Here is a 15,977-nt window from a genome sequence, read left to right as displayed (position 1 = left end):
TGCCAGCTTATACCTACAAGGACATTTCCGTCCTTTCAACCTAACAACCTTCAACACGTCAAAACTCACGCGTCAGCATGAAAATCTAGTCACGTGTCGGTTAAGCGAAGCCTCAACGCGTGCAACACAAACGCTTCTCAAGAATCCTATGGTGCATAAAAGTACACGTGTCAGTCATCGAACAAATTTACCGGTAGCCGCCAGTACCTACCATAGCCACAGTTATATTGTTTTTCAACAAAGCGTTGTAGAAACTATTGATCATTCGTTATTTTCTATCGAAATAGAAACTGCGAGAAAATTCTCAAGAAAACTTCAACAGAAAGAAAAAATCACAATAAAAAAGCAAAACAAAAAATCGTTAAAATCGAAACTTTTCTGATTACAAAGAGATATAATTCAGCTCTGTAAAACGTTGAAATTTGAATCGATTTTCTGAAGAAGACGAAGATTATTTTTGAAGAAAAAGTAGAAAAAAAAATGGTGGCTGAAGCAGAGGTTGTTGTGTGTCAACAAAGCGTGGATGTGAAGTATTTTCCGAATAAAGGGAGCAATAATCACGAGATCGGTGATGTAGATTCGAATTTTGATCGAGTTCGTGTTTCTGAATCAGTTTCTGCTGAGTTACTTACTACAAAAGAAGTTAGTTTTTTCAGATACCCTTTTGAGAATTTCTTCTGTTTTTGGTGATTTTGTTTTGTTGGATGATATAGATGCCAATTGGGTTTGATGGGTTTCTTTCTTTCTCTTGGTTTGTGATGTTTGATCATTTGATGTGAATTCTTTGACTTCTATTTTGGGATCGAGGTTCTAACATAAATAAAAAGAAAAACAAATTTGGAAACTTTTGGATCAGTAATCTGTTTATATGCTGAATTTGATTGATCTTAGAAGGAGATACCAGAATTTTGATAATTTAGTTTAGATTTTTTATTTAGCTTAGAAATTGGACTTATATATTTAGTTTAGTCCAATTTATTTTTATGATGATCCAAATTTTTTTTAGAACAAGGGAATCTCTCTCTATCCAGTTGAAATTGAGTTTCTTTGTGAGGTTTGATATGTGTGTGATGGATCTTAAAGTAGTTGATACCAAGAAGGATGACATATCTGCTAGCAGGCATATGTTGTTGATCAAGTAATTTAACATTAGATTTTCAAAATTGTGATTGTAATTTGATTGGTAGTTTATAACCTTCATTGTTGAGGTTATGTGCAGTCAAAATATTTGTAGCCATTATTAGTATTAAATGATCCATGCCTAGAAAACTAACTTCTCTTCAATGTGACTGAAGAACTTAGGGATAGCCATTATTAGTTGCAGCATATTTTTTTTTTTCCTTTTCATTTCTCATGTGGTAGTTTGAAGCATTTTGTTTTTCTGTGTATCTAGACTAGTCTAGTCTAACGTCAAAAAAAAAAAAAAAAAAGACTAGTCTAGTCTAGTCTCAAGCTACACTAAATAGTGCATTTTAGATACTTATGATTCTCACTTTTCTGATTTGCGTTTAATTATTCTGGTGTAGGATGTTAAGACTACAGATATAACCTCGGAAGCTGGTCTTGAATCTGCGGTTCTGCAATTTGTCCCCTCCATCCGTTCCGGTAGTTTTGCCGACATTGGGCCACGTAGATACATGGAAGATGAACATATAAGGATAGATGATTTGTCATCTCATCTGGGATCACAATACAATTTTCCTAAACCAAGTGCCTTTTATGGGGTAATGAGCTTTTTCACCTAGGTCTCTTGATTATGTTTAATCTCATTGTAAATCTAATTGAGCTTTGGCAAATGTATCAGGTATTTGATGGTCACGGAGGACCTGAAGCTGCAGCGTATATAAGAAAAAATGTTCTAAAATTCTTCTTTGAGGATGTCAATTTCCCTCAGATATCTGAAGTTGATAATGTATTTTTACAAGAGGTAGAGAATTCCCTTAGAAAGGCTTTTCTTTTGGCAGACTCAGCTTTGGCTGATGATAGCAATGTGAACACTTCATCAGGGACCACAGCTCTTACTGCTTTGATATTTGGAAGGTAGGTCCATCCTTTTAGGTTCTTGGGTTTTCTTTTTAGTCCACTATCTAATGTTTATTTCTTTTGTACATTTGTAATGGCTATAATGTATGGGTACTATTAGGTTGAAAGAGGATAAGGATAACTACATCTCAAACAATTAAGAAGCATTTGAAGTTAATGAATTTCACTTCATTGAACATGTTTCATTACACTAAACATGTTTCATTAGATATGGTTCGTGATTGGATATTATGTATGACACTGTATGATCTAGGTAGCCAATCCCTCTAGGTAGAAGAATAAAAAAACTCTGGTTGTTGTATTAGCTATGGAGAGGAGAAGGCCTCCCTTTGTTTGTTTAACTGACTTCTAATATGCTTCTTTCAGGCTTCTAATGGTGGCAAATGCCGGTGACTGCCGAGCAGTTCTCAGTCGTAAAGGAGAGGCCATTGACATGTCTCAAGATCATAGGCCTATTTATCCATCAGAGCGGAGGCGAGTTGAAAAATTGGGTGGCTATGTTGAGGATGGTTATCTTAATGGCGTTTTATCAGTTACGAGAGCACTAGGGGACTGGGACATGAAGTTACCTAGGGGTACTCCCTCACCTTTGATTGCAGATCCTGAGTTCCACCAAGTGGTTCTAACAGAGGATGACGAATTCCTCATCATAGGATGCGACGGCATCTGGGATGTGATGACAAGTCAGCATGCTGTTAGCCTTGTTCGTAAAGGTTTGAGGAGGCATGATGACCCAGAGAAGTGCGCCAGGGATTTAGTTATGGAGGCATTACGGCTCAACACATTTGACAATCTTACAGTGATCATCATATGCCTCTCCTCCCTTGACCATGGGGAGTCAGAGCCATCACCACCTCCCCAACGGAAATTGAGATGCTGTAGCCTCTCTGCAGAGGCTCTTTGTAGCTTGAGAAGCTTGTTGGAAGGCAATGCTAGCAACTGAATGTACATACAATTCATCTAATAAAGTGTTGTGGAGGTTACATAAGCTGTTTTTGACTGCTTCAGGTTTAGGCGTAGGAAAAAGCAGCCATCATTTTTTCACGTTGTCTGTTGATGTACATATCCCAGGGTTAGAGGATGGTGGTGTAGATATGTAATATTTTTACATTATTATTTTGTACTAGGCAATTTTTTTCCACTATGACACGACATTTATTTCACATTCTTGTGTATCAATAAAATTTTGTTTGGAATAACATATTAGTTTATATCCCATTCATTATCTTACAGCCACTGCATTATATAAGGGTAAGGGTATTAATAAAAAAGGTTCTCATTATTGTATAGAAAGACATGATGTACAAATTACAATACAGCTGGTATGGGCACATGACTTATAGGAGCTTCTTAGTCCTGAGATGGTTTGACAAAGGCAGGATCTAAAACTAAAAATGTATGTAAGTAAATACATTACTAAGTACGTAAATACTACATAGAAATACTCCAACGTCTTGAAGGGTAGCTTATACTGATAGCTTATCTGTATTTTCAGCAGTGCCACAAGGTTGGGATTCCGGGTTTAACATATCTTCTGCTTTTTGTTGATGTGTTTGCTTTGCGTCATGACCATGATTTCCATAAGAGCCGTGAGGAATTAACACTTAAAAATGGGATAAATCCACCTAACCAACACTGGCATGATAACCGTACCCAAATCTTTATGAAATTCAATCAGTGTTTGGACAAAAATAATCATGTATGTTCATTTTAAAAAATGGAGCCCTGAAAATCAGGACAATCATTTGTAGCTTTTTGCAAACGTGGCAAATCTTTCCAAACCACGTTTAAGTAAACCTTCAAGAAATGGTTGCAGTGCCTGCAGATTATACCATGGAGAGGAGGAAAATACAAAGGGTTGTTAAAGCTGAATCAAGAGTGACAACATACACAGATAAGAGTCCATTGTAACTGGTGAAAAGTGAGATTAACGAATGGATTTGACTCCTTCAAATTGAGTAGTTAGTAAAGTGAGAAAACCAAAACTTGATATTTTTTGGAAGAGCAAAGCTTGATATTTTAACAACTACGATTTATTATGCATGTGTATATAACTTAAGCTACTCCCTCCATCCCTAAATATAAGATCGTTTACAAAAAAAGTTTTGTCCTTAAATATAAGACTATCTACAAATTTCTAGATGTTTTTATTACTCTTTCTTCAAACATACCCCTTATCAATACTATCAATATATCTTGAAATATTAAAAGTTAACATTAAATATATTTGTACACAAATGACAATATGGTAAAACATACATACATTAGTGACAAATTTATTACTTCAACTTTTCTTAATACCGTGATTTTTGTAAACTAGTCTTGTAAAACGAACGAAGGGAGTATTGATTTGGTTATTAACTGTTTATATTGCTCACTTTACTCTTGATCCTAAAGTGAGTTGTTCATTTAGAAGAGCAAGAACCCAAACAAATAAATTAGGAAAGCATCTTCCACTTTTCTTACTTTTTATCCGTCCCCAAATAATGAAAAATTGGGTATTCTTTCACGGTTTTTGTCAACCTAAAGTTGTAAAAAACATCACATTTTTATAAAGGCCAGAGTACTTACCGATGCCACTGGAGCTAAAAGTTGAGGAACCTCATATGAGACTGTCAGCTGTAATAATGGACAAAAATGCAATAGTTACTAGTTAGTGCTTGACTAAAAGCTGAATGGGGACAGGGGAGGAGAAAATGGAGAAAACACTATCTATTACTACTTTTAAGTTGTCCTAATTTCATGTTAGAAGTTAAAAGCGTGGGAAAAACTGTTGATGCGATTGATAGAAAGAGTTATTCCTTAGTGTGCATACATGTGGTGTGCCACCTAGTCATGCACTGGCCTGATAGGGACAGGCAATTAGGTGGCCCAATAGGAACTTGCAGCTAGTTTGATAAATACTAGAATGAGAAACTTACAATTGGTATTGGTTACCCAATTTTTTCCCCTAAATATGGCATCAAAGTAAGTCGACAAAGTTGTACATGAAAGATTGAGTTGTTATCATCAATGTAAAATAAAATAGGTGAAATTTGTAAAACTTGTATAAAATGCCTTACTTCTACAAGGCATGAAGAAGGACCTTTTGGATAGAATCGCACAGCACCTCTGCCACATGAGAAATCAGACAATTATAAGTCTTTTAATGCAAACAGAGAACATGGTGTCTACATCAGACGCAACATTAGATTATGATTCAATATTCTGAGAAATCAGACAATTATAAGTCTTTTAATGCAAACAGAGTCTACGTCAGACGCAGCATTAGATTATGTTTTATGACAAACGGAGATTAGACAAAAACTAGTGCTAAACATGCTTAACCGAAATGTGTTTTCTAGCCACTGGATGGCTTAAACAAGATACAGCTAGGAATTCTATAACCATGATTGAAGCATTGCATTTTGCAAACATTGTGAGAATCAGCTAACAGATTGCCAGTCCAAGCACAAAGATAACACAACCATAAGTTTTACCTAATATCAAAGCAAAAACATAACATACTTCTTGACACAGCCATAATGCAACCTTGATTATTAATTAGAACATTTCACTGCTATAAGGTTAAAGACCTTCTACTCCCTTAAAACAAGAGATCTGCAGTATTTATAGCATAGAAACCTGATGACACTAGGTCATATAACACTTTTGTTATAGTTTTTATGTAATTTTGGTTGAGTTTAGGTGATTATGCATGAGTTTGAAGCTACAAAAGAACGGATTTTGAGTACTGGAACAAGAAAATAATCGTGCTCCGATCTATAGCATCGGGCTACGATTTTGGGCACGTTTTGAGAGCTTTAGTCACGTAAAAAATCGGGCTACGATGAAGTCTCATCGTGCTCCGATTTTAGAGATGCGCCAGGCTGGGATCTGCAATTAATGAGGCATCGTACTACGATTTTAAGCATCGTAGTACGATTTTTGCGAATCAGAATTTTTCTTATAAAAGCCCAGCTGCACTCTAAGCCAAGGGTTCGAAATTTTGGAGAAAGAAACTGACTTTTGGAGCTGGAGAACTGGAGAGAAGGTTGGAGACCATCAAAACTCAAATCCGGTTACCAATTTCATGTAATGAATCCCTCTTTCATATTAGTTATTTATGCTTTAGCCATGAGTAGCTAGATCCTTTGTGATTAGGTTAAGAGATGATTCTGTTATAGCTCATGTTTATGTAACCTGTAACTCTTAATCTTTATGAATGCCATTCTAGTTTATTCAGTATAAATTGTTCTTAATGCTTTTATGATTCTGACCCAATATAACTGATTTTAGAGTATATATGACTACTGACACTAGCGTGTAACTCTGACATATTTATACTGTTCAATCTAACGGACAATCTAGGGATGGAGCGTTGTTAGGTTGTGATAATTGAATTAACGGACTTAAAACCTTTGATGATTATAGGTTCACCTAAGGGATTAGGGAATTATAATCAGAAAAGAGGGCTTAGGATCAAGGGATTGACCTAAGCTATTTTGTTAATTTGTCGTTAACTTTATAGCGTTCGTAAACTTAAGAAACAGGTTGCTAATGAGTGATGAACAGATGAATCGATTGACCTAGTCACCTCTCTATCATTTCTCAAACCAATTTTACCTGAACCATTTTTATTTACATTTGCAATCCAAACCAATTGCCTCAATGCACCCCCCATTTTACAAACATCCTTAATAATAATGACATTCCCGAGTAGAAGTTGAAACAGTCCCTGTGGATACGAATCTTATAAATTTTATTACTTCGATATAAGTTAGTACACTTGCTAATTCTGTATCAAAACCTACTCATATCATGTCAGACTCTACGACTAGAAAGCTCAAAATGTTTATTCTTAGGCATAATGTTGGGGAGTCCAGGGGCCACGGGAGAAACAACAGGCCCAAATGCTCCAGGACCACAAGAGAGGGAGATGCTGCATCTCCACCCAAAACCTTAAGGCATTAGGTATATAGGTCACCCCACTTATATAGCCAACATTTTATCCATTTATAGGCAATGTGGGACTTAACGACTCACACTTAAAAGCCAATACGTAAAAGCTGGATATTGGTATTCCTTACCAGCAAAATACTGCTATAAGAACTGGTCAAGGACTACGATGTTAAGTTCCTAGAACATACATTATCAAACAAATATAAAAATATCCAGCACATATATCAGAATACCTTCTTTTAAGTGACCTACGCTACTGAATTAGTAAACAAAAACTAAATATTCAGCCGTTTTTTTTTACTCTGGGAACCAGTGTAAGGAAGGAATTCACCCTTCCTTCTTTTTCATTACTCATTTATGAGAAATGGCACAAGTTCTACTTCATGAAGTAAATTCAGCCAATTAAGCATTATCAAGTGTAACCTAATGGCATGTTTCGGAAATGAAACAAAATAAAGAAGGGGACGTATAATAATAATACTATGAATGTATCACACATTCATACCAAAGTTAATATAGTTAATCAACTTAATTCCACTCTCTTCTCTTGCTAACCTCTTTTTGTTTACCGAACAAAGGTTAATGGCAAGAGATTTCAATTGTTTTAATTTAGCAGATCACTTGGCTGTTGAGCACATCATCAAGTATTTTTAGGTAATTTCTTTTAGCACAAGATAAACTACAGTAATGCTTGGGCAGGTTAATATAATACTACAACGACAATTAATGAAGAAATATGTACAGGGATATTTCTTCTCAGTCTTAGTTACATGTCAAATCAAATGTTTCCTAATGTTGGACTACCGAAATTTCCAAAGAAAAGGCAATAAAGCACAAGATATTAACTTATCAGAAAATGCCCTTGTCAGTTACCTGTTGGGAAGACCATCCAGAGATCGCCAATGGATTTTCTGATTTGGAGTGGGCTGCAAGAAGGCAATAAAACATGAATACAAAATACTAATTGTAAAGAGCATTTTCGAAAAGAAGCAAAAGTATCAGGTAGGCAATCTTTTCCTGCATATTACGAGCAAGCCAAGAGAACTCAATATTCTGACCAAATGCCTTATACTTCAAGGACCATTGCGACAGGTCAGGTTTGTCTGGCAATATCTGCAAAATGGATCCAACGTTTTGCATAAAATCAAAATTTATTACTGATTACATTTTATGATATTTGTACGAAGAATGCATGTTTATGATAATTTAAACAGTTGAAAGCAGCTAAAATTCGAAAGATAAAGATCATAAACTTCAAACGAACAAGCTAAATATATGATTTAGCAAAGAGAAACAAGCAGAAGCTATATTTTTCATGATTCTTCATGTTATAAAAAATATCATGGACAATTCAATATTGTCTAATTTGAAGTGAAATATCCTCATCAACACAGTTTAATCTAGTCCGACAGGAAAAGAGTCAAAGGTTGCATTTCACATGCTATGATTCCATAAGGTAAAGATTTTCAATTCTTTCTTAAAAACCAACAATAGTGATTATGATATTAGCCTTGTAATTAATCAGGGTTAGAAGGAGAGCAAGCACACCTTAACAGTGGAAATAAAGGGCATCCATTCCGGGATGGCTTCACGATCAGAATAACAATCATATGCTACAGAGATCGGGACATCAACCTCCATCTTAACCCTGCATTCGGAAATATTCTTTTTTTCATTGAAAGTAGGAAGCTGTGGTTGGGTCAGCTTGATGAAACCAAACAGAAGTGCTAAAAACTGACACCAATTAAGAAATATACAACATTAATGACATGAGAGAGAAGATTGTCGTCTAATTCTAAAACGAATGGAACAAAATGGCAAAATCACAAAACAAAAATTCCATCCCTATTAGAGGAATATGAAATAAGGCCATATTTGGATAAGCAACTTAATTTGCAGCTTAAAGCATAAACGCTTATCATATATAACTGTTTATTATAAGATATTGTCAAGACAAGATAAAATAAAGTCAAACAAATTTCTTAAAAGCTTTACACTGTTTTCATAATCTATCTTGGAGACCTTATGGAAATAAGGTGAAAACAGCTTATGAACATGTCATAAGTTGTTTTCATAAGTTATCACAAAGAGTTTCACAAGTGCTTTGGTGAGTGGATAACCTCAAATTACTATAAACCAATGGAAAGAGGCACGAATATCTATGCTAATTGCAAGAAATGTACAGTAAATATGAAAAGAGAGTATACTACATGACAATTAACGAGTTACATGTAAAAACTGTATCCTTGTGCATATATTACAAAGAAAGAAAGAAAGAAAGAAAGAAAAAATAAGCAAAATCGGCATTTTTCGTTGATGAATAATAGAAACTATCAAATTCACACTCAAATTTTTTGATTCAGTAAATATTATATCAATCAAAATTACAAAACTGATGCTTATCATCAACAGTTTTAAATTTCAATTTAGCCATACATATAAAATAGAAAAGCGAAAGAAAAAAAGGAAAGTAGTTACGTGCAATCCTGCCACTCCATGACAGGGGAAAAACGCTTGAATCGATGGAAAGTTGAGGATGGCTTAGAAGAAGAAGTGTGAGGGAGTCTGAAGAAGAAGCGATTGGAAGAGAGTGAAGTTGAGGGGAAGCTTCTAGAAGTAAAATTGGCGGCAAATGTGATTCTAGCATTGCGATTCAAAGATGGAATTGTTGAAAAAGAGCTTATGACGACGGTTGAAGTTGCAGTTGAAGACATTGTCTCAAGTTTCAGAGTTCACACTTCTCCTTCTGCTCTCCGACCGCGACGATGTCCGTATGAAATTGTGAATCACATAAATTATTTTGGAGTAATATTCCACGTGTGCACTTGGTGGTGGATCCGTGCCCACTCAAATTCTTTCATTTCATTTCATTTCGCTAGTTTTTTTTGGTCAAACATTTCGCTAAAATTTAATCTAGGATACACACTATGCCCCCAAACCAACTTGCTAAATGAAAATTCATGTGCCATTTCACAAAATAAAAGGTTGGTGTTAATTTTGAGCAACTCAACTAGTTTAAACTAAAAGATGATGAGGGTTCAAACTTTGGTAATAAAAAATGTTAACATAACAACCCATATATACTAACCAAGAAGAGAAAAAACAAATAATTGTGTCTCAAAATTCAACTAATATTTGATTTGTCTTTTTTTTTTTTTTTTTTATCAAACCACATTGATCATAGCACAAATACCTCTCAAATGTGTCCAAAGTCTCACCACAACACAATTGGGTTGAGCCTCCCATCACTCGCCCATCACGTAAACCTCCAAACTTGTCTTTGAACCTTAAGGACAAAGTTGAAGTGAAGGCGTCGGTAATAAGGATCATGAATGCTAGAATAATGAATCTTGTAGTTTATTTTTGAAGGGGATCTTTTAGACATATTCTATTAGTTTGTTTGTAGCATTGTTATTATGTGGTTGATGTAGTTATCATACCATGTGTATGCATCAACTTATATAAGCACTTTATGTCTCATGCTTAGGGCAACCAAAGATGAATGAAAAAGTTATTTCATTTTTTTAGATAGTTTCCTTCTCTCTTTTAACTTAGAACCTTATTGATAGCTAATAAATCTTTTAGGTTATTTTATTTTTCTTATAGTTTTGTTAGTGATAGTTTTAGATTCCATCAAGCACCATCTCAATTAGGATGGTTCATTGTTTGGAAAGAATAACCACTTTTACAAAATTTGAAATGATTTTTTTCAATGGAATTGTCCAAATTACTATTATTTTTTTTTTGAAGAATTGTACCATATTACTATTATTAACCGATAATTAGTAGGTTGAAAGAAAATCAAAAATATAACCAAATTAAATATTATAACTATTTTAAACAACTAAAAATTGAATAGTTAAACTGAAGCATATTGATAGTTCATGAATCGAACTAGTTCAGTTTACAAACTATTTAATCACACTTCGATATTTTTCATGCAGTTCGGTTTAACGGTCCATTTCAAATTATTTTTTAAGCATCCCTATTCTCAATGGTAAAGAAAAAGGACGATGAATGTGATCTACTATTATAGAGAGCAATACCAATTGTGTTTTGAATAACTTTCATATACATGTCGACATAGGATAAAGGAAAATATTTCATGGATATTCAATATCTATTATACCCTTGAGAGAAAATAAATAAAGAGCTTGATGCGATAGATATGATATATTAATCATGTGACATGAAGAAAGAGATAGAGAGAAATCGAAATCTTGAATAATAAGAAAATTAAAATGTACACATATCATTGTTGTTGCATAAACTTTGGCTATTATCATTGAAGTAAATCTAAGTTTCCCTTTTACAATTTCATCTCTAGCATTGTATCCTCGTTGATGTTGATTTTTCATCCTCTTACTAATTAGTAGTTAGTAGGTATAACTTATATTCAAAGTTGAACTAAATAATCACAAACCTGACAGTCAAACTCAACCCAAAACTATCATTCCCTCTCAGTATACCTTCCTTCTGTATCCTCCCATACACACCAAAACAATTTCTAGAGTCAGCTTCTCCCTTTTAACATTATCAGTCTTTAGTTTACCAATTAAAACATTATGCACCAAAAACAACAAAGCTGCCTTGCCTAGCAGAAGTGAATGCATCCATGGCATTGGTGGTAGAGTGGTACGACTTTGTGTGTTTTTCAATTGTTGGAGTGTCCATCCTAGGTGCCTTATGGGTTCTGTGGACAAACGAAGGGTCCTCGACCTCTCAAAGCGATTCTAACATCTTTGTTGAGAGCCTTCTGGTGGCTAATTCACCTTCGTCGGACAATAGAGTGGCCATAGGTCATGTGAGCACCTCCCAGCTATGGACCAGCTGTTGGCGAGGAGTGCACCCTCTTGTGCTGTTAACTACGCGTTTGTTTTCCTTTGTCGGCTTGGCCGTGCTATTATACTTAGATATTCATGAGTACGATGCAAGTATTTTTTACTACTATACCGAGTAAGTCCTTTTTCCTTCCGGTTATTCCTTGGCACTTTCATGATTCTTGTTCCTTGACCATTTGAACGTGTTGCCTTTATTTTTATGCAGATGGACTTTCACATTAGTAATGATATACTTTGCGGTGAGTGATCATCTCAATTTTTTCACTTTAGGTGTATACATAGGAACATAATTCGCTACAACACTCAGGAACCAAAATGAATTAAGATTTACGAACCATGTGACTGTGGTTGTATTACCATGTATTCCCTTTATATTGTTTTTGGGATGCAGTTAGGGACAACAGTATCTGCATACGGATGTTGGAAGGTTTTGAACAAACCTCCTCCGCTTCAAAATGGGGAAATGACAGAATTTCTGAGAAGGGATTTGGAAACCAAAGGTTCCATCTTCAGGTTTCAAAGCCGGTATACTGAAGAGGAGTTTGAACAAACAGCAGGATTCTGGGGTTACCTCATGCAAATTACCTATCAGGTTAAGTTTCCTCCGGAACATTAATTATGATGAATATTTGTTTTCTAATTTGTCACAAATAATATTTTAATCCAGTTGAACTTGAACCTTGAACTGATATTCTGCATTTCGCAGACTAGTGCAGGGGCTGTCATCTTAACAGATATTGTCTTTTGGTGCGTTATTGTCCCATTTTTATCCATTTCTCGTTTTAAGCTAAACATGGTATGTGCACTTCTTCCATATATCGCATATTTTTTTTTGTTTATTCAGTTCCCCTCATGTTCTGTCCTCGTATACCACTCAAAGTCTCAAACAAATTGTTAGTAATTTACCTAATAATAGTTGGAACTTGGAAGTATCATTGATTATTGTTGATATGTACTTGATGACAGTTGATGGGCTGCATGCATACCTTGAACGCCATTTTCCTTCTTTTGGATACCATGCTGAACAATCTTGTAAGTAACACACTCACTGGAGTGCAACATAAAACTAAGCACCAATTTTATATTACACTGAGGTACATGTAATTAATGGTTTCAATTTACTGTATGTATGTGTTCTTTTTTCAGCCTTTTCCGTGGTTTAGAATAGCATATTTTGTGCTCTGGAGCTGCTCCTACGTTATTTTCGAATGGGTTATCCACGCTTGTGGTTCCACATGGTAAGATGTAAATGTAATGTAACTGTACTTTTACCTTTTTTGCATCATCATCAGCCAGCAGCTAAAACATTCTTCCTCTAACAGGTGGCCGTACCCATTTCTTGAGCTTAATACTCCATGGGCTTCCTTATGGTAAAGATATACTATTAACAATACAAATGTCATGTCTTCTCCAACTTTCTTTCTATACCAAATACTTGTTATTCTCACTAATGCATCTTGTCTACAGGTATATCTGCATGGCGCTAGTTCACATACCTTGCTACGGCATCTATTCATTGATAGTGAAAACCAAAATCAACGTTCTTCACAGATTCTTCCCTCGTGCATTCGTGAGGTCATACTAATTCTGTTATTGCTATAATATTAAGTTGTAATTGAGGTTAAGCTGCGAACTTCTATATTGCAGTTACATGTGTTTGCAATTGTGGTTGTGATGTCTTTTGATAGACATGAAAAACTGTTGAGGTTGCTGCCAGCAATTTAGAACAATTGTCAGCATCTGAAATAGTAGAAAACTATAAATGGCTTGTTCACTTAATATTCGGGTTCATAGTCCATACAAGTATTTCCTGTAAAAATGTTCTTGCAATCGGACTAGTTCTACTGCATACAATTTGAAGAGGTCAACCGAATAATAAGTCACCAAATAATAACCAAATCTGTAAGCAGTAAATATTGAAATGATCCTATCCAACATATATAATTCAAAGAGTAATTCACTATTTCATGTTTTATTACACTGGAATGCACATATACCCTTGAATTGACGAAGAGTATAAGCGGTCACACACAAATAAAGAATGATTCTAAACAAAACAATAAAAGTATCAAAGAATTGTTGAAAAAAGAAAGAAAACTATCTTTGAATCTATGAACAAATTTTCTGAAGATCAAGATGGTGCTGCAGTTAATTATAATTAATTAACAATGCTGCAACGCTCCCTAATCTCACCTTCAGAACCTGACAGCACATCTAAGGAACCCATATGCACCATGGCTTTGGCAAACTTCACATTCCAGATTGCAGCATGTCTGGCATTTTTTAACACCATTCTCTTAGTTAAGCCACTATTAAGCAACGATTGATCCGAAGTTAATAAACCACGGTTATTCTTCAACCTCTTATAGTACATGCTGTCCAAATCATTAGGCGTGGAACCATCAAGCACCACCGTTGGGTTTATGCTCTGTGACTGTGGTGGTGGACACTTAGATTTCAACAACCTAGCAAATTTAGGGTCCATAGAAGGATCTTGAGGAAAAGTTGAATTGAAAGAGTATAATCGGTTTGAAAAAGAAGAACAACGTGAGACACCAATAGAATGAGCACCAGAAAGTGTAACCATCTCATCTGCTGACAAACCTTTTCTATCAAAATTATCGATAAGTTGCTCCGCGTTGAAATTTGGTGGTGGTAGATTTTGTGTGACTTCGTCGAAGATAGATACTCGACCATCTCTGCGTCCTGATGGTACTGAGTAGTCTATCTTGCCGCCACTAACTTTGCGAGTACTATCTCGAGCTGCGAAAGCAAGAATGTCTGCACAGGACACCGTTTTAGGACATGCAGCCTCTATTTGTGCCTTAGCCTCGTTGATTACTTCAAAGCCACGTAAACTTGGATTGTTTGCAGGATGGTCTCTCTCAGATCGAATACCTGGTATGGATTCTAATAAAACAGAACCATCACATCCTCTGACAAAGCAATCATGAAAATGCATTCGAATCAAACCAGCAGCGATGCCTGGGTTGAGTGAAACAGCTTTGTTTACAGCTCTTCTAACAATTGCCTCCGCGGATGGACATGTTGTCTTGTAGAAACCATACTTCAAAGATGTCGATGATGCCAATGTTGTTGAAACTGAGAGAATAATTAGAACCAAGGTAGCTATAGAGAGTATTGCATGCATTCTAACCATTGTTAACTTATAGGATATGCTTTATCTCTCAATTGAATTAAGTAGTAGATGTATGTATTTTGGTTTTTTAGTATTAGTCTGCTAAGTAGTGTGAGTGGAAAAGGAAGAGAATGGTATGCAAGTATGTATATATGCTGTTGGATACTAATTAAGGTTGAGGTGAAGAACATATGCCTCATCATGATTCATGAGTATATATATATATATATATATATATATAGGTTGGAAAATATATGAAGGGGAGGAGGTGAGAGTAGGTCTTACTTTGTAAACAAAAACGTGTTTGGCTGTAGCCTTCAATGTTAGACAAACGTTGAAGTAATATACTTTTGAACACTTCTTGCTCAGTCTGGATGCTATGCTTATAATTACATGGACATGGAATATATATCATATATTAATCAAGCAATTGGGGAAAGAGTGTTACTATTTGCTACTAAACACCTACTTCGTCACACAAACATTCTTACAAGAAACATAGTGGCTTATGATTACCAGGTCGTTCTGCTTTTATATTTAACAAATATGCCGACTTTTGTGTATTAAAGAACATAGTTGTCATCATACCGTGTGCAAGTCCGTATCATGTAGGGCCACATCAATGGAAAATGCAATTTAAACTAGATACTTGTTCATTAGCATTGATAATTGACAACTATTTTGGAACAATTCTTGGAACTCCCTCGCTCGTATACTCTTATTGTGTTTACTCTCTATCTTTTTTTTTTCTTTCTTTCTCTATATTGTTTTTGACCAATAAGAAGAGAGAAAAATAAGATTGTTTTTAAAGTTGTCACAAAATAGGTGTACAAATATATTACGAAACACTCTCTTTCTAACACTCTCCCATATCGGGTGAAATCCATGTGAATCTGACCACTTTATGCGAGACCCATTTCCAAAGTATAGTACTCACATGAATTTCAAGAGAGTGTGGGTTAGAAAGAGTGTTCATATCACTCATCTTGAAAATTTGGTTTTCTCAGTGTTAG

At 35.2% G+C, this 15,977-nt stretch overlaps 3 protein-coding genes and 1 pseudogene across 4 annotated transcripts; 2 read left to right on the top strand and 2 right to left on the bottom strand.

Moving 5' to 3' along the window:
• Nucleotides 1–256: 256 nt before the first annotated feature.
• On the top strand, nucleotides 257–3,242 carry LOC146957477 (putative protein phosphatase 2C 49). Its single transcript, XM_085736757.1, has 4 exons — nucleotides 257–642; nucleotides 1,527–1,724; nucleotides 1,805–2,040; nucleotides 2,410–3,242. Exons 1-4 carry the CDS (start codon nucleotides 481–483, stop codon nucleotides 2,984–2,986), a joined length of 1,173 nt encoding a protein of 390 aa, XP_085592883.1. The 5' UTR covers nucleotides 257–480; the 3' UTR covers nucleotides 2,987–3,242.
• Nucleotides 3,243–3,303: 61 nt separating this feature from the next.
• On the bottom strand, nucleotides 3,304–9,765 carry LOC146957476 (uncharacterized). Its single transcript, XM_085736761.1, has 7 exons — nucleotides 9,463–9,765; nucleotides 8,533–8,632; nucleotides 8,007–8,097; nucleotides 7,858–7,915; nucleotides 5,106–5,154; nucleotides 4,615–4,662; nucleotides 3,304–3,862 (listed from the first exon to the last, which is right to left on the bottom strand). Exons 1-7 carry the CDS (start codon nucleotides 9,696–9,698, stop codon nucleotides 3,785–3,787), a joined length of 660 nt encoding a protein of 219 aa, XP_085592887.1. The 5' UTR covers nucleotides 9,699–9,765; the 3' UTR covers nucleotides 3,304–3,784.
• Nucleotides 9,766–11,470: 1,705 nt separating this feature from the next.
• On the top strand, nucleotides 11,471–13,604 carry LOC146957475 (protein rolling protein). Its single transcript, XM_085736749.1, has 8 exons — nucleotides 11,471–11,940; nucleotides 12,031–12,064; nucleotides 12,217–12,417; nucleotides 12,532–12,621; nucleotides 12,792–12,857; nucleotides 12,972–13,063; nucleotides 13,148–13,195; nucleotides 13,293–13,604. The coding sequence occupies exons 1-8, from the start codon at nucleotides 11,600–11,602 to the stop codon at nucleotides 13,408–13,410; spliced, it is 990 nt and encodes a 329-aa protein (XP_085592875.1). The 5' UTR covers nucleotides 11,471–11,599; the 3' UTR covers nucleotides 13,411–13,604.
• Nucleotides 13,605–13,741: 137 nt separating this feature from the next.
• LOC146957474 (peroxidase 5 pseudogene) lies at nucleotides 13,742–15,297 on the bottom strand (annotated as a pseudogene). Its single transcript, XR_015023192.1, has one exon. The product of XR_015023192.1 is annotated as a peroxidase 5 pseudogene (transcript).
• Between the last annotated feature and the right edge of the window lie 680 nt (nucleotides 15,298–15,977).

The sequence above is a fragment of the Medicago sativa genome, chromosome 1 (genome assembly GCF_051527215.1).
Source record: "Medicago sativa cultivar Bolivia chromosome 1, Bolivia_mono, whole genome shotgun sequence".
Lineage (NCBI taxonomy): Eukaryota > Viridiplantae > Streptophyta > Magnoliopsida > Fabales > Fabaceae > Medicago > Medicago sativa.
This window is presented reverse-complemented; position numbering and strand designations above follow the sequence as displayed.

Coding starts and splice junctions, on each gene's coding strand:
- LOC146957476 (XM_085736761.1), bottom strand. CDS start 9,698: ATGTCTTCAACTGCAACTTCAACCGTCGTCATAAGCTCTTTTTCAACA. Junction 5,155..7,857: donor CTGGATGGTCTTCCCAACAG/GTAACTGACAAG, acceptor CTCATGTGGCAG/AGGTGCTGTGCGATTCTATC. Junction 4,663..5,105: donor CTTCTTCATGCCTTGTAGAA/GTAAGGCATTTT, acceptor CCATTATTACAG/CTGACAGTCTCATATGAGGT.
- LOC146957477 (XM_085736757.1), top strand. CDS start 481: ATGGTGGCTGAAGCAGAGGTTGTTGTGTGTCAACAAAGCGTGGATGTG. Junction 643..1,526: donor AGTTACTTACTACAAAAGAA/GTTAGTTTTTTC, acceptor ATTCTGGTGTAG/GATGTTAAGACTACAGATAT. Junction 2,041..2,409: donor ACTGCTTTGATATTTGGAAG/GTAGGTCCATCC, acceptor TGCTTCTTTCAG/GCTTCTAATGGTGGCAAATG.
- LOC146957475 (XM_085736749.1), top strand. CDS start 11,600: ATGGCATTGGTGGTAGAGTGGTACGACTTTGTGTGTTTTTCAATTGTT. Junction 12,858..12,971: donor ATACCATGCTGAACAATCTT/GTAAGTAACACA, acceptor TTCTTTTTTCAG/CCTTTTCCGTGGTTTAGAAT. Junction 13,196..13,292: donor ACTCCATGGGCTTCCTTATG/GTAAAGATATAC, acceptor TCTTGTCTACAG/GTATATCTGCATGGCGCTAG.